Source organism: Ruditapes philippinarum, unplaced genomic scaffold (assembly GCF_026571515.1).
Source record: "Ruditapes philippinarum isolate M1 unplaced genomic scaffold, ASM2657151v2 ctg5091_1_1_1_1, whole genome shotgun sequence".
NCBI classification, from domain to species: domain Eukaryota; kingdom Metazoa; phylum Mollusca; class Bivalvia; order Venerida; family Veneridae; genus Ruditapes; species Ruditapes philippinarum.
Window position 1 is genome coordinate 22,201 of NW_026859477.1, and position 24,908 is coordinate 47,108.

The 24,908-nt window shown below is 33.4% G+C and overlaps 1 protein-coding gene across 1 annotated transcript; it reads right to left on the reverse strand.

The window, feature by feature from the left end:
• Positions 1-10,932: 10,932 nt before the first annotated feature.
• Positions 10,933-12,995, reverse strand: LOC132756641 (orexin receptor type 2-like). The gene has a single exon (XM_060747760.1). The coding sequence runs from the start codon at positions 12,762-12,764 to the stop codon at positions 11,586-11,588; it is 1,179 nt and encodes a 392-aa protein (XP_060603743.1). The 5' UTR covers positions 12,765-12,995; the 3' UTR covers positions 10,933-11,585.
• Between the last annotated feature and the right edge of the window lie 11,913 nt (positions 12,996-24,908).

A 24,908-nucleotide genomic window follows, 5' to 3' on the forward strand; every position in this document is an offset into this window, starting at 1 on the left:
GAATTAAATTTCACTTAAATGTTAGTTTGATATCTGCCCTATGAATTTTGCCAGTATTTAATCCTCGCCAATTATTGTCATGAAATTTCAGTATACAATAATGTCTGACTTTACAGCATATTAAGCAGTAAAAATGTTATATAAAATTATTTTTATCAGTGAAAATAGTCTGTTTTTAATCAGTGAAAATGTCGGTTAATTATACAGTAATGGCCTTTTGGGTGTTTTTTGGTGGGGGATTGGGGAGGGGCTATGGTAATTAAATGGTATAGAGTTAAATTAAACTTTGGCTGACAGAATAATTATTTACATCATGTTAAGAATCATATCAAAATAGCTTAATGCAAAGAATGATTTTTGTTATTTCTGTGAAATAACTTCAGATATATAGCCTTACACTCTTTAAGCAAATCTTAAACGTTCTATGTCTAACTTGTAGCCTTCAGTCTATTCTCACTTTCACTGTTTCTTACCCTTTTAAAGTAATTGCACTGTCTTCATTTATCAAAAAATGAAATATTACAAAAATAGGCACTTTTTTAAAAATTGCTAAAAAAAATCAAACACTAGGAAATTTAAATGTTCTCTAGCTGTTTATATAAATAAACTTTTATACTTGATGTATCATTGCACCTTTTTAAGCTTATACTATATTGTTAATCAAATACATCAGTCTTTGTCATTTTTACTCAAACAGATTTTTTATTTCCCCTTTTGTGCAAGTACTTATAGATTTGCCTTAGCTAATATTAATAATCAATGTGGCAACACCAAAGCTTTAAGGAACTTAACTCTTGTGAAAAAAAATGTAACTCGCATTTCAGTGAGCAATATATGGCCATCTCGGCTTTCTTGTTTATATTTTGTTTATCATCTTTTATAAATATGTGATAAAAAATGTATATGAGCTTCCAATTCTTTTCAGTCTAGGGTTTTATTTTTGGGGGTGTGTTGTGTTTTTTTGTTCTTTTAAAATAAATTGTTTTCTTAAGAAGCTTGCAAAGTGAAGTGAAAGCGTCATGAAGGGAAGTATTTTTGTTTTTCATATTTTTATATAATTAATAATCACAATTGAATAATACTGCTTTTTTTTTAAGCTATTAAAATATTGTTTCAGTCTAGAAACTGGTTTTGTTCAGGATACCTATTATGTTAGTCTAGAAACTGACTCTGTCCCAAAACAGGGATTATTTCAGTGCTTTTTCTATGACATTATAAAAGGTTTAGTATTATGTGCTTTATACATGTTTTTTATACATTCCAAACTTCTGTGATAGTGTGCAATAAAAAAGATTGATGTTAAAATAAGGGCTGTCATTGAATATAGCTTCAGTTTCAGTTTATTTCTAGTAATATGGGCCTCAGGCCCAAAATACAAAGTACAACAATACATCAAACAGCAGAGTGATAAATTGCAAAATACATTTGTTACTAGATGTAATGAATTGAATTTGTAAATAATTATACAGTATTTAGCTCTTCATTTCTTACATTCATTGCATAATATATATATATTTAGCAATAGATATTACTTCATTTGTTATTGTTGATGACATGAGAGAATAAAATAAATGGTGAGAATGATGATGTAACCATGTATCTTTAAAATAGACAGCTCTAATATTGTTATATAATGAACATTCAAAGAAAAAATGATATTCATCCTCAATAACATAAATATTTGTCTTTAGGCAATGAAAGCAATATCTTAAATCTCTATCTATTCCAATATGTCTACCTTTCTCTATCATAAGATTATGACATGAACAGCGAAAATTGAATATAGCGATAATGATGAATACGGTGATAATCGATTAATCATCGATATTCAATGTTCAAATGTTCAATATCAATTCACGATTTAAAGTAATGTTACAATTTAAAATCTATTATCCCTGTTTTGTGAAAAAATCTCTCTATTTTATCTGCAGAGAGGTCACTTCTCATCTTTTTTTCTTGGCCAATTGTTTAACTTTGAACTCTGCATTTAGATTTTAGAGGTCAGTGAGAAATAATAAAAAAAAAATCCTCTAAGTCATATATGAGCCGTGTCATGACAAATTCAACATAATGGGTTTGCCACCAGCATGAATCCAAACCAGCGGATGCGCAGGCTGGTCTGGATCCATGCTGGTCGCTATCAGTTTCTCTACTTGTAATAGGGTTTGTAAGCGAACAGCATGGATCCTGATCAGACTGCGCGGATGCGCAGGCTGGTCTGGATCCATGCTGGTCGCAAACCCATTATGCTGGTTTTGTCATGACACGGCTCATGTGTGTATAATGTTTGTTGAATAAAAAAGCATGCATACCATCATGGTGTCAGTTAAAACATAATTACAATGTATATTATATTTAGATGGTTTTCAAGCTATTTTATTTGATATATCGACATATTGCCAATATTTGGCTTCTGATATATTGATGCAAAAATTTTCAAGGGCCATCCATGGCCAAGTTGATTTAAGTCGTTGACTTCCAACCACTTGCACCCTCACCGCTTTGGGTTTGAGTCCCGACATAGACTTTCTTTTTTTTTTTTTTCAAGTGAGGAAGTTATCATGCAAGCTTATGGACATCAATGGTTCTATTTCTTCCTGAAATAATGCAAGGGTGAGAATGGAGAGGTCTACCTCCTCCAGTAAAGCTGGAAAGTCACAATATGACCTTAACTGTGTTAGTGCAGTGTAAATCCCAATCCAAAAATAAAAAATGATAATAATAATAATTTCAATGACAGCCCTTGTTAAAATATAATGGAGGAAGAATAAGTCTCATTGGATAGAGAGATATTTTAAAAAAAGATTAAGAACATGAAATGTATAATTATTTTTTATATAAATGTACCCTAATATGTGTAGTATCAATTGTTTATTTACTTATTTTAAGTGCAAAAGTAATGAAATACTTTTTTTTGCGATATATGTGGAGTATAATTAGTTTTGCTGTAAACATTACATGAATTTAACTTTAAACATTTGTACTTTGATGTTAGAATATTCCATGTTGATTAGAACGCACAGATTTGTTAATTTGTTTTTATGACCATTATAGTAAATAAGATATGAAAATAAGATCATTTTATTTGTGATATCAAAATATTGCATTGAATTAAGGACTAAATAAGACTTCATAATATGAAATTTAAAATCTTAGCACAGTCCTTGTGTTAGTATTTGAAGTTCTGTTACTGAAGACAAGGGAAATAAAAATTGTCACTAATAAACTGGTTTTTGTAAGAGTACCTTCCCCTTTATGATATTTAAGTTACTGTGACATTATGCCCAGTTTTTCATTGTTAAGCTGAAATGAATAAGTTGTATATTTCAAAAGACTGACTATTTAAATGGCTATTGAACTTTAATTGATAATTACAAATGTTAATGATAAAATATAAAAATTGCCTAAAATGTAAATAGACATGTTAATGCCCCATTTTTATTATAAATTGAACATTACCAATAATTTTCAAAGGATATCTATAGATATTTATGGTAGTCACAAGGTTATTGATTACTCCGGGGAAATTTATTATGAAATTGTAAACAAATATGACGAAATGTATTTTTGTCTTTACGGAACACTTACCATTTACTCTTGGATTGGCATAATGTCACTATGATGCAATGAGTACCGGGTATATAATTGTAAACAGGTAGAACCTAATGCCTTAATTTTCAATAAAAATTTATGTTTATAATGTATTTTTTTCTTTATTTCATGTATATTTTCACTATTAATTTTTGTCTAGCATTAAATGTTATGGCAATTATTTTTATAAGTATGTGGCTGTCTTAGGGCACAATATACATATTAAGGTATAATTGTATTTTACTGTTGGAGATATTATTTGTATCTTATTGTCTGATATTTGTTGTTTTTTTTAATATGAAGGATATCGCATAATTCAACAAGGTCTGATTTTTTTACAAAAAAAATAAAAAACAAGATTGACTTTCTTATATTAAAGAAATGTGTTGTTTTGCACACAATTCAAAGGTATTGATCCAGTATGCGAGACGTATTGATGATAGTGTGTTAAAACGTGACGTTGATATTTAATCGAGGAATAGGTAACGTCACGGTTTTGTTGACTTCTCAACTTCTTTCAATGAAGTCTTTCTATTCCGTTAGAACCATTTTTACACTTTTGTAATTGTCCATAATGAATATTATTGTTTGAAATTTTGCTCTTTTTATTGTGTATTGACAGTCTTTTGCATTAGCCTATGATTCTAATGCCTTATAAATTAAACATGTAGGTGTGTTGAACAAAAAGAAGCGAGAAAGTAGCAACTATAAAAAGTCATAGGTATTACTCTTTTGTTAAAATATGTTGCTATTCACCAAAGTAACAATTGTAACTATGAGGTTATAGGAAATCCTCTTTTTGTTAAAAGCCAGAGAGGTGTTGTTCATTATGAAGAGGTTTTGTTCACTTTTGAATGGAGCTGATAAATGTTGAAAATCTTGCTGTAGCAACAGAATTTCCTTTGAGAATATGACAAGGATGATTTTTTTGGTTGTTGTTTTTTTTTGTTTTTTTTTTTTTGTAACAGATTTGAAAAAAAAAAATGTATGAAATTATCTAATATTATAAAGCCATTACTAACTGGTACTAAAAGTAATATTTTCTTTTAAATTTCTACCAGTTTTATACAGACCACTGTCACCAGTTGACACATCTCTATTTGTTTTTCAAATGTAGGGACATATACATGGGTTTTCAGGCTTTTGTCTGAAGTTCAAGTTTTTCTTAACTCCTGAAAGCTCTTTTTCTACACAGAACCAATTGGAATGTTACTTAATTCAGGACTTTTAGGTTTTCTGCCATTTTTAACTTGCACCCATGCATGTACATGTATACCTTCACTCTGGGATATGACATCTATTGAATGGTTTATTGATTTTCTTTTCGTAGTTTTAATATTATTAATTTTGGTTTCATGTTGGAAAAAATTTATTTTATCCTTACTCAGGTGATTTTCTTTCAAAAATATGTAGGCTTTGATATATTGACTTACCACCACTTATCAGTGTTGTTATATTTGTCTGGCCCTTCGGGATAATTGATTTCAGCATGTCAATGTTGTTATGAAGATTAAATACTGCTTAAGCCAGTGCTAGGGGTGCATGAGGGATGTTGCACTTTTCCATTATCCCTCATGAACAGACTCAATCAAACCGAGGCTGAAATTTTCATGCAATTTTATTGTTTTCATTACTTCTAAGAGGATCACTCCTTTTCCAGATGTTTTTGATATTCTTCATCATTAAATAAGCCGCGTCACGACAAAACCAACATAGTGCGTTTGCGACCAGCATGGATCCAGACCAGCCTGCGCATCCGCGCAGTCTGATCAGGATCCATGCTGTTCGCTTATAAACCCTATTACAAGTACCAAAACTGATAGCGAACAGCATGGATCCTGATCAGACTGCACGGATGCGCAGGCTGGTCTGAATCCATGCTGGTCACAAACCCACTATGTTGGTTTTGTCGTGACACGGCTCAAATAATGTGAACAATAACTTGTATAAATATCGGTATTTTAAAGTATATTGCATTCCTATAATTCTTGGAAATGTCAGAGGCAAATAATATATCCTATGGTTATACAATAATGCATGGGTCTGGCATTAAAAACTGTTAAGAGCTTATTGTCTCGAAGCATCCATCCTTATCCATGACGTCTTGTTTGAAAGTTATATTGACATGAAAATCAAACTCCATAAAATACCCCCATATACTTGTAATGTGAACTTTAGTGCTGTTGACAACAAAATAGCTGCTGTTATTGGTGATTTTTATTATTTTTTTGTACAAATTTACAAGTTCTTTATTCTTTTGTTAATATGCAATTTAAAATATGTTTTTTATTGGCTGTGGAACAGATTTAATTAATTTGTTATACAGTAAAAAGTGTACCTTGCTGATTTTTACTTGGTAGCAGAATATTATGTCCTTGATGTAAGTAACTTTACATGGTTGATTTGTATTAAATATGAAATAATTTTATTGTAGATAAAAACTGGGGAAAAAATTAAATATGAATTTTGTGTAATACCGTCTTGTTAGATGAATTAAAGTCTATTTGAATCAGAAAATTATGTTTGACCATTTGGTGTCTGGGACCAATTATTTGTTTTTAAAAAATTTGAAGTAAAAAGGGACCAATGGTTATATATAAGGACTTAGATTAAGGTCCATAAAATCCATAAAAAATTTTGTTTGGGTTCATAAAACATCTTTTTTGTACAGCAAATTGACATTAAAATCAAGAACTGACTTATGTATATGTAAAATCATGCAGTTAATTAAAACAGTATCCAGATATTAAAAGTGATCTGTTAGCCTTTGCCACCAGTATTGCCAGCATAGCCTGCACATTCATGCAGTCTGACCAGGCTCTGTACTGTTGGCTGGCTTAATTCAAATGTTCATTGGATAAAAGAAAGCAGAAAACTAGCTTATGGAAGGTTTATGGTCTCATTTGAGCCCTGTCACGACAAAACCAACATAATGTGTTTGCAACCAGCATGGATCCAGATCAGCCTGTGCATCCGCGCAGTCTGATCAGGAGCCATGCTGTTCGCTTTTAAACCTTTTAACAAGTAGAGAAACTGATAGCGAACAGCATGGATCCTGATCAGAATGCGCTGATGCGCAGGCTGGTCTGGATCCATGCTGGTCGCAAACGCACTATGTTGGTTTTGTCGTGACATGGCTCATTTGTGCTTGAATGAATGTTCTAAGGTGAGCCTGAAGAATCTCTCCACCAGTAAAACTAGAAAGACAACAAATTTACCAGTTTTGTATAACTTTAAAGTTCAAGCCAAGCCTATCTTTATGAAATATATTGGATAAATCATAATTGCAACCTTTTATTAGTGGAATCCGAATGATTTAGAAGGTCTTTGTTTGAGCTTTCAATTTATTTTTTGGCTGGGGATGAAATAGAATCTACATGCTACTTTGTATTTGTGATTGAAAGTTTGTATACTAAAAAGAATAATTTGATCTGCTGGGTTTTTGTTTTTGTTGTTTTTAGTTCTATACATGAAATCCATAAGGAATAAATTCTAGCTTAAAAAAGAGAAGATGATAGCTATGTATTAATTATTCTAATGTAAAATTTGAGATTGAACAGCATGGAATGTATCATTCCTTTGACAATATTGAAATATTCATACATGTATAAGATAAGGATAATAAAGTTTTCATATGTTTAAGGTACTATAAGTTTTGTATGTTAATATACTTTTATTTTCATCATTTATATTCAGAGATAGTTTGCATATCTATGTTTATATTATTCAATGAAATTGAATAAATATTTGAAAGAAATAGATTTAAAAAAGGTCTGTTATCTATTCCCCTGCACCTCTTTGGTTTTTGAACAAACTATTGAAATGATTTATAGGTGTCTCTATTTAAAAAGTATATTTATAAGAGTATAGAAATGCATTAGGTCTGATGCACAACAAAGCGAGCACATCTTAAACATCTCCTTAGAAACTGCAACACACAGAGCATGTGTCCCCTTGTGGCTGAAGGGCTGCCATTACAGGTTGAGGCATCAGTTTTGCAGCAGCCGTTTAACCCTGCGTGATCGTAAGAGGCGACTAAATGGAGTCAATACATTTCTTAGCTCCAGCAAAATGAGGTGTTTTTGACCCCTGGTGTTGCTTAAAACTTGTAAAGCTTAAGGTTAGCCAAAATCATTTTTCCAGGGCCTAAACTGTTTTGGTTCGCACAAATAAAAAATAAGAAAAAAAAGTGTTTGGTCCTCTACAAAAGTCATGTAAATCCTGACCTTGAGGTCATATTAAGGCCCTTCCTGGGGATTACTTTTTATACCCCTGCACAACAAAGTTGTAAGGGGGGTATACTTGAATAGGCTTATAGGCTTGTCTGTCCGACTTAACTAAAAATTCCTTTGACCCACAGTCTTCATATTTGGTATTGAGATTGGTCATGATAAGTATATGACCTCTTTTGATTTTGATGTCACAAGATCAAAGGTCACATGGGCCTTGACTAAAATAAGCTTGTCCGCCCAGTAACTTAAGAATCCTTTGACCCACAGTCTTCATATTTTGCTTTGAGGTTATTCATGATTATTAGATGACCCTTTTTGATTTTGAGGTCACCCGGTCAAGGTCACAGGCCTTTAGTTGAAAAGATTGTCCCCCAATAACTTAAGAATCCATTTACCCACAGTCTTCATATTTTGCATGGAGGTTAGTCATGATTATAAGTTGACCCCTATTGATTTTGAGGTTAAAGGTCAAGGTCACAGGAGCCCTGACTAAAAAAATATTTTCTGTCCAACGATCCTTTGACCAACAGTCTTCATATTTGGTATTGAGATTGGTCATGATTAGTAGATAACCCCTAGGGATTTTGAGGTAACCAGGTCAAGGTCACAGGGGCATTTAGTTCTTAAAGCTTGTCCGCCTATCCGTCCTACTGTAGATTTTCCCTGTCCACCTAATAACTTAAGATTCCTTTGACCAACGGTCTTTATATTTGGTATTGAGATTGGTCATGATTAGTAGATGACCCCTTTTAATTTTGAGGTCACCTGTTTCAAATGTCACAGGGGCCTTTTGTTCAAAAAGCTTGTCTGCCCAATAACTTAAGAATCCTTTGATCCACAGTCTTCATATTTGGCATGGAGGTAAGTCATGATTATGAGATGACCCATATTGATTTTGAGGTCACAAGGTCAAAGGTCTAGGTCACAGTTACCTTGACTTCAAAAAGTTTGTCCACTCAATTGCTTAAGAATGCTTTGGTCTTCATATTTGGCATTGAGGTTGGTTATGACTTGTACATGACCCCAATTAATTTTGAGGACACTAGGTGAAAGGACAAGATCACAGTGGCCTTGACTAAAAATTATTGTCCGCCCAATAACTTAAGAATCCTTTGACCCACAGTCTTCATATTTGGCATGGAGGACATTCATGACCATAAGTGACCCCTTTTGATTTTATGTTCACTGGTCAAAGGTCACAGGGGCCTTGACTTCAAAAAGTTTGTCTGCCCCATAACTTAGGAAACCCTTTACCCATATTTTTCATGGAGGTTGGTTATGACTAGTAGATGACCCCTTTTGATTTTGAGGTCAAAGTTCAAGGTCACAGGGGCCTTGGTTAAAAAATCTTGTCCGACCAATAACTTAAGAATCCTTTGACCCACAGTCTTCATATTTGGCATGTAGGATATTCATGACAATATAAGTGACCCCTATTGATTTTGAGGTCACTGGGTCAAAGGTCAAGATCACAGGGGCACTGACTTCAAAACATTTGTCTGCCCAATAACTTAAGAATCCTTAGACCCACAGTCTTCGTATTTGGCATGGTGGTTGATCATGATCATTGGGTGACCCCTATTCATTTTGAAGTCACTGGGTCAAAGGTTAAAGGCACCTTTAGTACAAAAAGCTTGTCCACTCTATTGCTTAAGAACGCTTTGGTCAACAGTCTTCATATTTGATATTGGTTGGTTATAACTAGTACATGACCCTTATTGATTTTTAGATGACTGTGTCAACCGACTCCGTGGTCCAGAGGTTAGAGTCGATGACTTCTAATCCAGTTACCTCTTTGGCGTGGGTTCGATCCCTGGGGGATGCTTTGGTAGTTTAGCTCGGAGGAAGGTAGTCTAGTACTGGTGTAACTATCCAGGAACGATGGTTAGGAAACTATATACCCGCCTATATGACTGAAATACTGTTGGGAAAGGCGTAAAATGAAACAAACAAACAAACAGATGACTGTGTCAAAGGTCAAGGTCGCAGGGACTTTTCTACAATTAGGTTGTCTGTTCTAATGCTTAGGAATGCCTGCTACAGTGTATTGATTTTGACATTTTCACATTTGAAGCATATAATTATGTTCTCAAATATTCATCATAAAACATCCCCAGGCAAAGCTGCATGAATGGGTTCGGGGGGTATTCGAGTCATACAGTGGCAGTTTCAGTTTTGAGATCAGTAAGTCAAAGGTAAAGGTCACTTTGATTTTTGCCACCAAAAACATGTAGAGTACATAACTTAGCAATGCACTGGCTTACTACCCTCTCAGATTTGGCAGGGAGGTCACATGTCCTCTAAATGACTACTGTTGATTCTGACAAAGTGGTATGTTGGGATATTCATCACGTGGCAGTTCTAGTTGTAAATATATATTGTCTTCTTAAAAAAGAACAAAACATTTAAGAATATGATTTGATAAGTTCAAAATGGCCTGCCGCTGTATCACTTATTACATGTGTAGAATATTGCAATGGGTGAAGAATTTTTACATTTTCTAGCAGAGGATGAATTTTGAAGAATCTTTACATTTTCAGCTATGGATGAAGAATTTTTACATGTTCTAGCAAACGATGAAGAATTTTTACATTTTCAGCAAAGGATGAATTTTTACATTTTCAGCAATGAATGAATATTTTTTACATTTTCTAGCAATGGATGAAGAATTTTTTACATTTTCTAGCACTGGATCTCACTTGAGCGATCTTGGACTTACAGTTAAGGCCCTCTTTTTCAATATATTTTAAATGCTTTCGGTTTCAGTATTTATATGCTATGATCCAACATTATTTGCATTTCTTTCCACAATGCATATTTTCTAGGAAAAAACTTGTACATGCAAAATATGGAAACAAAGATCAACAAGGAAAGGAGACGTTCAATGAACGCATCCCCCAAACAATCAAGCAACACAGGATTACCGGCAAGAAGCCCAGTAGGCATACTTAAACAAATGTTGTTGTTGTTTTTTTTCTACATAAATTGAATTTACACACAAATTACCATACGATATCATAAAATAATACGAAACACTATGAAGTGAACTAATATTAGTACAAAATTGGTGTAAATATTTACTATGTAGAGTCAGTAATGTATAAGAAAATTAACGAAACATCTTTGCTTTGAATATCATGTATTTAAAAATTTATATACAGTATGAATATGTTTTGTTTGTCCATTTCTGTTACATTTTGTATATACAGTTCAAATTGCATTTATATACCATATATACCTGCAAATACCTCCCCGTACACACGCAGTCAATTTCACCTTAATTATAATATAAATATAATACACTAATACAACAAAATATGTGCCTTCGATCGTACACACCCTATCAATTTCACCTTAATTCTAACATGGGCTCAATATACACACATAAACCAAAAGATGAGTCCTTGATCGAACACAGACTGTCAAAATTACCTTAATTCTAGCATAAGTTCAATACACACATATAACAAAATATGTGTCCTCGTTCACACAGTCAAAATTACCTTAATTCTACATAAGTTCAATACACACATATAACAAAATATGTGCCCTCGTTCACACACTGTCAAGTTTACCTAAAATCTAACGTTATTACAAGTTCAATACACACATATACATGTACCAAAATATGAGTTCTCGTACACACAATGTTTTTCACCTTTATTCTAACATAAGTTCATACAAATATATAACAAAATATTACTCCTCGTTCACACACTCTGTCAATTTCACCTTAATTCTAACATTAGTTTAGAAATAAAGCTATACTCTTGATGTAATTCTGTTTATAATCAACATCAAAGATTCTTTAAATTTTGGATCCATTACACCATAAATAAACGGATTGATCACGTGATTAATAAAATATAGACGCAAGAAAAAGAAATACACTGCCTTCTTAACATCGCTTAATGTTTGTAGAATATCGTCCGAGCTGGCGATAATTGAGACCAAAATTAAGTAAACAATGGTTGTAACGATAAAAGCCAAAGTAACACTAAACATTATCATCGTTTTGCTACGCACTCGTTTTCTCCTCGCCAGCCTTGTCGAATTGAGCCTCCATGGGGTCAAAACATGTTTAATTTTCAGTTGCTGCTGTGACGAACTTGAAGCTGATACATCTTCCTTCTCAACATCACTCGTATCGGTTGCTTTATCACTGACCTCTAGTACACCAGGATTTGTGTCTATGTTCTGTTTTAATCTCATAGTCTTATGTAGTCGCCTTTCTTTTATAATTGCTACGAGAACGTACGTATAACTACAAAGCATTGACAGCAGAATGGACGTAATCACACAGCTTACCAATGATATATATATAAGAGGATAATTTGTCGTTTCGAATTTTTCATCCTTTTCGCATATTGTTACTTCCCCCGTGATATTTTTAAATGTTTTCGTTAAGGTACGTTCACCCCAAAGAAAAGGGGTTGGTAGAGCGACTAAAGCTGATACGAGAGGTATGATAAGACAAATAAATTTTGTCTGTTGCGCTTTGATTTGCCATGCTAATGGTTGACATACTTTTCTGTAACGGTCCACCGCAATTGCTAAGAGACATAATGCTTCTGCAGTAAGTGTGAACACATTACAGAACGATTTCATTTTACAGAGTAAAGGGGCACTGTAAACGTACCAATAAATTTGAGTAATGATCTCTCCAGGCATTGTAGTAACCGTTGTGAAAATGTCAATTACTGCAAGACTTAAAACAAAGTATTTGTAATTGCACACACGGTAGCGGAAGCTAAACACGTAAAGAACGAGAAGATTCCCGATAAATCCAAGCAGCATCTCGATTCCAACAAAGATGATAGTTGGCAACACCACTTTCCTTATATCTTCATTAAGATATTCAGCCAGTTGTTCTGAACTCATATCTTTGCTTTCATCATATACTAGTACAATGCTCGATGTTGATGATAAAGATAATTCCATGATAATTCTTTATTCCTAATAAAGACAATTTCTATTTTAGCTCTTTAGGTTGACGATTCAAATATTTTCAATGTTTATTACCTTCCTAGTTTACCAAAGAACAGCTTTGTTTGATATGAAAAAACGATGTATTGTTAAAAGTAAATGTTACATGGAATGCGTTATATTCTACACATAACATAATTAACACTGCTGTAAACCTATTTAAATACCATTAGCAGTTGGCAAGTATGTAATAAAATTGAAACAATTAAAGATATGATCAGGGATAGTGTTATCTAGATTAATGGGAAGTCATTCAAGTATCTATATAATCAATGTGTTATAACGTCAGTTAAAGGATATGTACTATCGTATGTTTGTATCTTAGGCCCGTTAATTGACTGCATTACGTCATACACATTGGTTAACGGTGATGAGCATTGCGAAGAAAATGAAAAGTAAATTTATTTGATATAGATATACATAAAAACTCTGACCCCTTGTCAAAATTACATTATATTTAGTTCCGCTCATTGTATTTTTGTTTAATGCAGAGAAAATCACACTATTCTCAATCTCTATGAGGTGCCACATTGAAGATTCCACAATCACTCACAGTTGCGGAGTCTTCTTATGGCTATATAAACACCAAGTTTGTACTTTAATGTCAAATTCTATATTAAGCCGATGTAAGGGGCGAAGATATTAAAAATTTCGTTTACCATCTGTTCTAGTCAGCTTGCACCATCTTCAACGTTGACATGTTTGGTGTACCATCTTCCCATTTATTTGGTCATTGTTCTTTGATATCTATGACTTTGTTTCCTCTTTCCTATCACCATCTTTTAAAATATGCATGTAATTCTACACAATAGTCCACCTCATGTATGTAGAAATAAAAAAGGCAGATCAAAATTAAGTACTGCAATGTTTAACTCGTATATAAAGAGAGCCGGTGCTAGGGGGCGTGAGGGATGTTGCACTTATTCATTATCCCTCATGTGCAGACTCAATCAAACCGAGTCTGCAATTCTTATGTTATTTTGTTATGATTTATGCTTCCGAGGGATCACTTTGTTTCCAGAATCTTATATAAAGAAGCACATTTCCACGCCTATACTCTTTTGATCAAAATTTAGATAATGTTTATTTACAGAAAAATATTCAAATAAAGGATAATAGAAAATCTTCTTTTAGAGAAAAATGATGTCAAATAAACAGCTAATAAAAAGTTAGCTGGCAAAATGCATTTACAAATCACAAAACACCCTTTAATAGTGTCAACATTTGAAAACCAAAAAAGTATAATAATAAAATGTAAAGCCGGTCAAATTTTATAGCTATTTATACCGTATGAAGCATATAATTGCGTGGATAATTTTAATTCTTCTTTTTTGCGCATTTCTTCTCCTTATAACATTTTCTTTTGAGTTTTTAAGAAATTTTTTGATTCACCTTAAAGTTGTGAAACATTTAAATTTTGGCCTCTTTGTGTTACATTGTAAATATCAAGAGATCGCAAATTACGGATGTACTAGGAAATCTTTGTCATCAATCGCAGCATCCTTGTATATTTCAATCATATTATAATTATGCTAATTTATTTCTCCAATTTTCATTGGCTTACACGATTTGTATACAATGCCGTCTACACCGTGAATGCGCACGAATAACAACGTTAATTACAAGTACATATAATAATAATAATACTAATAATCATAATAAAGATAATAATAATAATGATAAATGTAATATTAGTAAAAGATCAAAATGATGATGATGATGTCTTTCTTTTAAGAAGGTAACATATAACCATATTGCATCGTACGAAAGACAAACTATATTTTAAGTTTAAATGTGGCTCTCTGAACGCTTTCAAACAACAAAAAGAACATAGACAAAAAGAAGACAAAAAACATTCCCAACAAATATAACAATAATCAATTTATATAACAAACAAATTTGACAAACACTGCCATTGAAAAATAAATATTATTTGTGAATTTCTTGAACGGATACTAAATGGTATTGAATTTCTTTGCAACAAAAGTATTTTTACTCTGTTTATGTATGTATGTCATTATGTGTGCTGCATGCCTCCAGATGAGCAAAACTTCCTTCAAGAAAATCGAACTTAGAGAATAATGTACAAAAATTTAAGTAAAGTTCAAAGGTTCATGATTCACACAAATTACTTTCAACGTGCGATTGGTGACTAATTTTGTATCATATTTCTACTGCGTGACTTTTTTATGTGATAAACACGTCGCGTGCGTCAACAACTTAATAAGAAGCTAATAATACGAACGAAAACGTTTTAAATAGCTACAGTCGAGCCTACGTCGCTCGTTTTGAGCTGTATAAATCGTCTATAAGCCTAACTAAACAAGGTGTGTATTTGATTCAAGTAATAGCAAGATGCTAATAAATAAGAAACAAGAGTCAATAGGATCGTGCGCTCGACTATTAAACATCCTGGATAATGTAGAATTTTCTAAGTTCAAAAATTATGAAAAATAACGTTCCGGAAATGACCGATTTATAACGATATTGGTCGATATTAGAACTGTTTTGACGGGAAAGCATTGCAGTAAGACTACCTTAAATCAATGCTGTTCTACTGTTACATCTCTTTCGTTTCGATATACTACACAGACAAAAGTATTCGTTTTGTTTGCAAGACATTTAATGAGTTATCCCAACAGGAGAACTATGTTTGAATCGTAACTTTTCGGCTTTTTCCGTCAGTCCTCGTTATCAAAAATAATAGCCGAGGACGTTCGATTTAGAACATTTTGCTAATACTCGGGCAGCGTAGGCGGAACCAATGGTAGACCGTTGTTTTATTTTATTTAAAATCTAGACATTGTTTCTATTCTGTATTTTTTTGTTATTGGTGTTTTGCATCTTTTAGAAACAAGGCTTGCCAAATATAAATTATAACAAATCGATACGCCTATTTTTGACACCTTAGATGGTAAAACAACGCTCCCATCTCTGGTGCTCTTGTTTGATATTACGTATATTATCCAAAGAATATGAGTGGGTTTATTGTCCTTTACAGCCTTATTGCATACACAATTTAACCTACATTTTCTAGTGACACAGGCATCTACTTGTAGTAATAAGTGCATTTTCCTAACTGTGATGTATCCAAGTATTATAAAGCTCTAGCCTAAAGACAGTTCTGTCCTATTTAAGAGTTGGTCCACACAGAGATGGGAAGACTGACTATAGTTTTATAACACATAACAAAATGTCCACTGATGTCTTTAAACTTTGAATACATATACATTATGTGTCTTGAATAATAAATTTATGAAAACCGTGGTTAAGATGCGGCAGAAGAATATCAACGTCTGCAAGACGTCTATCTTCAACCGAGAAAACAAACAAAACCATTCTCGACAACAATGTATCTTATCTTTATTGTAATACATACATTATAAGTCATAATCAGTATCTAATTTTATAAATTAAATACAAATCTTTCAAACATTAGCAACATTTAATGGATGTTGTACATTCGTGATATAGACACATCAATTTAATTTGCAATTATATGAAATCAAATCCAAGGACCAGATTCAGCAAGTCAAAAATAAATTAACATAACTTGATAAACACATTATATTTATATACTAGGATATGAAAGTTCGCGACAAAGATAAAATTGGTTTATACGTATATGATGACACTGTCAAAAGTGCGCACACAGAATGATGTTGGAGCACCATACTACTAGTAAATATCGTATTCCGGTATATACCGGACACGGTGCTTGTCTTCCCACACGTCGAAATACACTTTAAAACGTCTTATTCATGTGTGTGTGTATTTGCGTTTATTTATACTCGCCACCGGTTGCCCATATGGGCGAGTCCCCCAGAATAATATTAGTCATTTTAGATTTTTGGAGGATAGTGCAATTACACATACAGAAAGATGCCCAAATTCCAGAAGCTTCTCCTGGTTCTTTAGCGTGCCAAGTGTTTAAGCACCCATACACGGGACCTCGATTTAAAGTCTCATCCGAAAGACTGATTAGTAATTTTAGTTGGCCAGCCCGGGAATCGAACCCACAATGTCGAGATTACAAGTCTCGCGCTCTAAACGATTGAGCTATGCGGGCTGGCTTCGTCTAATTCATCTCTTCACATCGATTTATTTACAATCGTAAAATTCTCCCCGCTTCTTTTTCAAGTAAAAGAAATATTCAACAACTGGTGTTCGGTTGAGTTGTACCGCCTTATTGTAAACACGTGTCCACTTTTTGTTGCGAAGTTCAATGTCTTGCTATAACTTACTCCTGGAGGGTAACTTTGCTCACAGTTTGTTTTGATTGCACATATAACAGGCAATGTTGTTAAATACGGTGGACTCTTCTGTATACGAATGTTTAGAAATAACGGGCAAATGATACCTAGTGCAAGCTGCTACAGTATCAATGTCGGTGCCGTTCGGGCACGATTTGACGTCAACTTTTCTACATCTAGTAACATCTAGTAAAGTTTGCAACCTGATTCCTTGGTTGATAAATTAAATTACAACCATAAATTTGGGTGTTTGAAGTCATACATCTAAGCAAACTATATGGTTCATACGTGTCTTCGAGTGTATGACGTGCGTTAAAGGAGATAAAAATTACGTCCCACAATATGGCGTCTTGTAATACGTCATCCCCTTTGTTACAAAGTAAACAATATTCATTTTTATACGTGTAGTTGGTTTTTAGCGAAGTCACAGGGACAACCATATCAGGTCCAACATTATTCATTTTTGTCTGTTTTATTTGGATATCAGCATAGCATTTCTTTTTGATGTCGTCTGCGCCGTTGAAATCTTTCGGACACTCTGCTATCATTTTGTATGCTTGCGGGTACTTATCTTCCTCCATATGAAAGTCTTTGCTTACTGCCTTAGATCTTACGCAAAATATGTTGTCAGTTTGGTTTTCATTTGTCTCATCGCTCGATAAGTGTTGCGTTCAGTTTTTCAAACAATTGGGATATATTGAATATAACATTTAGCTTTTGTTATAATCCTATCATTTAGAAGAACAAACAAAATATGAATATAATATATGGTAGTTTTTATTTTCATTTTGATATTTTCACAAAATCGATTCTCATACATAACGTCTTTTTCTGCAGTATCACTTAAATGATAAAAGGTCAGTAATTCTACTAATTCTCCTTCAATTGTAAATGGCGTGGCCAAAGTTTGACCGTAATTTTATACAGTATCATTGATATCGTTTCTGGCACATGATAGTAGTGTAAGACATACCGCTTGTTATATTAACTCTCACAGATTCTCGTCATAAATGGCTTAATGCAAGGAACATGATGTTAACTTTTCATAAATATTTATAAAGTAGATGTTAGCAAAGGTTCAACCTACAATCACATAGTTGTAATATGTGTGACGCAACCTGAATTAAAACCGTGTGTCTACTACGTGTACATTGTTTCAACAGACGATAAAAACACAGTACAAATACTGTTATTTCTACTTTTAGTTTAGGCAGGAAATATCACAAAAGAAGATATAGAATCGAACAGGGGAATGTTAATGACGTGTCACAAAAGAAGATATAGAATCGGACAGGGGAATGTTAATGAGGTGTCACAAAAGAAGATATAGAATCGGACAGGAGAATGTTAATGAGGTGTCACAAAAGAAGATATAGAATCGGACAGGGGAATGTTAATGAGGTGTCACAAAAGAAGATATAGAATCGGACAGGGGAATGTTAATGAGGTGTCACAAAAAGAAGATATAGAATCGGACAGGAGAATGTTAATGAGTGTCACAAAAGAAGATATAGAATCGGACAGGGGAATGTTAATGAGGTGTCACAAAAGAAGATATAGAATCGGACAGGAGAATGTTAATGAGGTGTCACAAAAGAAGATATAGAATCGGACAGGAGAATGTTAATGAGGTGTCACAAAAGAAGATATAGAATCGGACAGGGAATGTTAATGAGGTGTCACAAAAAGAAGATATAGAATCGGACAGGAGAATGTTAATGAGGTGTCACAAAAGAAGATATAGAATCGGACAGGAGAATGTTAATGAGGTGTCACAAAAGAAGATATAGAATCGGACAGGAGAATGTTAATGAGGTGTCACAAAAGAAGATATAGAATCGGACAGGGGAATGTTAATGAGGTGTCACAAAAGAAGATATAGAATCGGACAGGGGAATGTTAATGAGGTGTCACAAAAGAAGATATAGAATCGGACAGGAGAATGTTAATGAGGTGTCACAAAAGAAGATATAGAATCGGACAGGAGAATGTTAATGAGGTGTCACAAAAGAAGATATAGAATCGGACAGGAGAATGTTAATGAGGTGTCACAAAAGAAGATATAGAATCGGACAGGGGAATGTTAATGAGGTGTCACAAAAGAAGATATAGAATCGGACAGGAGAATGTTAATGAAGAGTATATCAATAATCTGTCTAAATGTCAGTCTCTTTTTTTCATAATGATCTGTCATTTATTGTTGTTGGAGACAAATTAAGCCATGTTCGAATTATCTGTTTGTCCATTTCTTTTTTTTTCTTTCACCCTGACGTTGTTGGAAAATTGGAATTATGAAAGGATTTACTAGAAAAGCATTGATGCAAAGCATCAAAGGCGACGCAAAATATAGTTGATCAAGACTTGCATTTAAACACCTTTACTTTATATCAGTACCAATACATGCGACATTGAGGCTACGACCTTTTGTTTAAGTTTAAACTTGGACCCAAATAGAATATACTCTGTCTTACAGAGATTCAAAAGAAATTTATTGTCAATTAACGAATCACTAATACGACGCATGTATTAAGAGATAATTTCTTCAGATTTTATTTTACCAGATACAAGGATACCTGAAATATCGACATATAACAAAAGCGTATTCCTTAGGGTTGCAAATGTCGTTGACATATATGAGAAATGAAAAAGGACCTAAAATAGATCCCTTGGGGACAGTAAAGGTAAATAGAGCAGTAGTAGAATGAGTACTAGCCACATCAACCTGTTGCTGTCTATCAGAGAGATGATTTGAACCATTTACGAATATGCCAGATGCTTGAAGTTTTATGTGCAGTACGGTGTGGTCAACTGTATCAAATGCCTTTTGAAATCTAAAAGTATCATGCCTACAATATTGCCTTTGTCCATTTCAAATCTAATATAATCTCTTAAAAGAATCAAACATGTGTCAGTTGAAAAAAATTATTGATATTTGTCTGCTACAAAGCAAATGTTAATTAAACTCTGGGTTATATGCAGTCACAGGAAGTGAAAAAAAATGCAACAAAGCCAGACCTTGGACCGGTGACTAACAAAATCATATTCCGCGGCTGTAGCGATTGAGCTATGTGGCCGCTCAACATTTTCTCCCTTAAATAGTGAACAGTTCTAAACCGTGACTGATACTTTTACGTATTTTAATCAACAGGTAGATTAAATCTTAATAAAAAAAGAAAAAGAAAAACTTACATATTCAAAGTCTTGATTAAAATAACAATATATATATTTTTATAACTATTTTTATTATAAAGGGCTGAGACAGTTATTGATAGTGTTATTATTTATATCAGGTCAATTTAAAAGTGAAAAAAACGGTACTTATACATGTTCTATATCTGATTCTTTGAAAGATAAAACAAGATAAAACAACTAACATTCTTAATTTTATGGTGTCTGATTTGTGTCATGTTGTATTTTTGAATTAAGAGCACCGCGTGAAAACAAGGAACCACTTTGTGTTATTTTCGTGTTTTCATCTGGCAACCGGTTACTTTTCGTACATTGTCGGTTTTAGTGTGGCACAAATCAGCCACAAATAGTGCACAAATTTATTCAAGGGCAAATATAAACATAGAAACATCTCTTGGACCTCACAGACCACCTTAAACTGGCGAAAAGACGGTGTAAATAACAAAAAAAAACAATGCATTCTTAACTTAGAATGAATAAACATTGAAGACGAAAAATTAACAGTAAAAAAAACTAAACAAAAAATGAAAATACCAGGATATTTCAAAATTGACATTAATGTACACCACAACGATATTGTGAGTCTGGCGTTTAGTATTAGTAAAATTGACTTAAATCTATTGTTGATTGCTCCCCATACCTTAATACCGCCTCCCCGAAGCCTCACCTCTTAGTGTTACGTACGTTCGTATGTGCCCTTAGGAATAGAATAAGTTAACTAAAAACGACGTTATGATTACGAGCCCATACATGTTTTTCTTTAAGTAATATACATGTACTCTATAAAAACGGTATTGCACGACCGTCCAAAAATTGTAACGTTCTTAATGGGAGCGTCACATTTAAAGCACGTCAAAAAGGAGACTTTTTTACTGTCAACAGTTCTTATTTTGGAGATGTGATGAATATGTGCTAGGTTCAAAAATGACGTTTGCGTCGGCATGGTCGTTGATTCTGACACCAATATTTAAAAGAAGCCAGATTAATGCTGATGTCTTGTCAACTCAAAAGATTAAGTCATCTGCACGAGTTTCAAAAAATGAGTGTGTTTAAACCTGCCGGAAGTGAGGGTTATATTCTTTCTTGATCGTTCGATTCTGATTGGCTCCAGAGTCTAAACAAAATCAATACTACTATAGATTAAGTATGTCGCCTCCGAAAATTTGTCCTATGTTTAAAAATGAGCTTAACGTATCCTGCCGAAAGTGTGGGTAGTATCGACTTGATTTTTCGATTATGATCGACAAAATAGCTAGATGAATACTGACAGTTTAAGCGCCCTAAATGCAATCTGACAGGCCAAATGCATGTTTGCTTAGTGCAAAAGTAAGGGGTTGACGAATCCTAAAATTCTGTTAAGATATAATTTTCTGAATGGATCGGATCCGATTCACTTAATATTGACCCCTTTTCAGCATCTGGTTCTATTCCTAAACTTACAGATAAAGTAATACAAATAACACTTAACTTGTAAATCAAGTATTACAATATCATTAATCAAGTGACACCATGCACTTTTGGGTCTATTAATTTCAATATCATAAACTTGTAGATCAAATATGTCAAATAATCCTAAAAATGTAGAATTATTATGTCCAATATTCCTTAACTTGTATATAAAATATATGCAGTATTCCTAAAATTGTAGAACTTCATGTAGTAGTTCTTGTTTCCTAAACTTTTCTATCAATTTTTTCTAGTATCATAAACTTTATTAAGTATTTTCAATATTCCATAACCATAGATTATAATAGCTCTCAGTGTTCTTCGAACAATCAAAAATTAAACGTTTTAAACAGCATAGACACGACTGTAGCTGTTTAAGGCCATTTGAGCCGTGCCATGACAAAACCAACATAGTGGGTTTGCGACCAGCATGGATCCAGACCAGCCTGTGCATCCACGCAGTCTGATCAGGATCCATGCTGTTCACTTACAAACCCTATTATTAGTAGAGAAACTCATAGCGAACAGCATGGATCCTGATCAGACTGAGCGGATACGCAGGCTGGTCTGGATCCATGCTGGTCGCAAACCCATTATGTTGGTTTTGTCATGGCGCGGCTCATTTAATTACTAGCTAACTTAGTCATTGACCTTCTTTTTGTATACGTGCATAGTGTTTTAAATAGACGCAGGCCGTGTAAAAAATTATTAAATAAACAAAGACTAATCATTTTTGAAACGGAAGGCAAAACATATATAGGTTTGCTTTTGATTGAATTTTCTGTATCGACACCATCGAATACAGACAGGTCGTTTAAAAGCTTCTTTAAAGTAGTCAGGGTAAATTAAGTATCAGGGCCACGACTGCAATGGAAAATATTTGGTACCGGTGACAAAAGCAAATGATTTATTCACTTCTAATTTATCAATAAATATTTAGTTTTAACTTTTTATACAAAAAATATGTATTGGCATTTAGATTAGTCATTTTCACTTTTAAATTTTCGTTCCGGTTGTCTTCTTTATTATACATAATAGTCGAAGACGTTCCGATTGGAATATTTTGCTAATTCCTGTGCGTCGGAACGAATGGAATAACGATGTTTTATTTTATTCAAAATCTAGACATTTTTTTGTAATTTGTATTTTGCTTTGTGCTTTTGTATCTTTTAGATGTAAGGCTTGCCTGATATAAACTATAATAAAACGATACTTCCATTCATGACACCGTATATAGTAAAACAACGCTTTCATCTGTGGTGCTCTTTATAATATTCTGTTTATTTTCCAAGTAAAAGGGTGTGCTTTGATTGCCCTTTATAGCCTTATTGTGTATATACAATAAAACCGACACAGACATCTACTATTGATAGATATTGATAAAAAGTCTGGTTCAAATCGACAAACAACTTGTGTGGTAAACAGAGCGTCATGAAATCTATTTATTAAGCTAGTATAAGAATTAAATGTTTAATTAAGGAAAGGAAATCAGAAGAACACGAACTATTTCAAATTTGAAAAATCTGGCAATAAAGGCGGTGAAGTTCCTGTAGAAACCAATTACATATTGAAATACTTAAAATTGTGGCCCATTTTCAAAATCATGTGATGTTTACTACAAGTTACTGTCATATTTTAGTGTGAGTCCACAGAAAGACTGAAAATATTATCAAAACATAACGTAATAAAACAGCAATGGGAAGGCATAAAATGCATCCAAATTATAATGTGTCTTGGGTAATAAATTTCTTGACACCGTGGTATGGACATCCAGACAGCTAATCTTATTTCTGCAGCCGAGAAAAAACAAAACCATTCTCGACAGCAATGTATCTTATCTTTTTGTATACATATATTACAAATTCAAATCTTTACCAACATTAGTATCATTTAATGGCTGTTGTGCATGCGTGATACAGACACATCGCGTTAATTGGCAATCATATGAAATCAAATCCAAAGACCATATTTAGCTAGTCAATAAAAAACGTTAACTAATATTTGCATGTTATTATACTAGTACATAAAAGTTCATGACAAAGATAATATTGATTTATACGCATGATCACACTGTCAATCAAAGCACAGAAGGCGCTGAATTTTTTGGGTCTCAAAATGTCAGACAGGTGAAGGTTATGAGATTATAAACCATTTGTTTTGTATAGTGCAACGAATGCTGTTTCCAGTGTTAATTGAGTAAATCGGCTATAAGGCTAATTGCAACACTGATATTCAATTCAACGTTTGGCTTAAACATTTCAAAAAATCAGCTGCCTTAACTGAGATTTAAAATCCAAACCTCTCGCTTCCTAAACGACCGTGGAGTCCCTCGACCACGGGGAAGTAATAAGATAATAGCCTGAAGAAAACGACCTTATTCTAAATTAGGGTTTGTAACCCTTATTAATTTCGAGATATTTTGTTCACGATAGACCTGTTGTTTAACACAGGTGTTTTTTGTTTGTTTGTTTGTTTGTTTGTTTGTTTGTTTGTTTCATTTTACGCCTTTTCCAACAGTATTTCAGTCATGTAGGCGATTAGTTCCCTAACCATCGCTCCGGGAGAGTTTCACCAGTACTAGACTACCTTCCTCTGCGCTACCAAAGCATCTTCCGGGGATCGAACCCACACCAGAGAGGTAACTGGATAAGAAGTTATAAATAATCATGGAGATAATATAAGCATGTATATCTGTAAAGAATTACACAATATAAAAATCTTCGACCATCGGAAACTACTTTTTCTTCCCCGAGAAAGCTTGAAAATAAATGCGCCTGTCATTTGACAATCTTTACGCAGTGATCTCCCTTTTTATTTTTTCGGCGTTAGTGGACTTAAAAAGGGAAATAACCGCTTCGAGGAGTTCGGACTACTTTCGAACTTTGCAAATAAGTATATCAGGATCTGAAATTTCGCTATCATCATCTGTTTTTTCTGAAGACCCAAACAAATAAAAAGCGAACACACAGTGGATTTTGTAAGGAATGAGGTTGGAGCACCTTACTAAATACCGTATTCCGATACATACCGGACACGACGATTGAATGACTAAATGTTTAAGTCTCCCCTTTTCGCACATCGAAATACACTTTAAGACGTTTAATTCATCTACACTGATTTATATACAATCATGTATGAACATTTGTATCTGAATGAATCACAAATGAATATATATTGGAGCTTATAGATTTATACATAATGTAGAGAGAAC

Bases quoted from the DNA above. Each gene is read 5' to 3' on its own strand.
- LOC132756641 (XM_060747760.1), bottom strand. From the start codon at position 12,764: ATGGAATTATCTTTATCATCAACATCGAGCATTGTACTAGTATATGAT.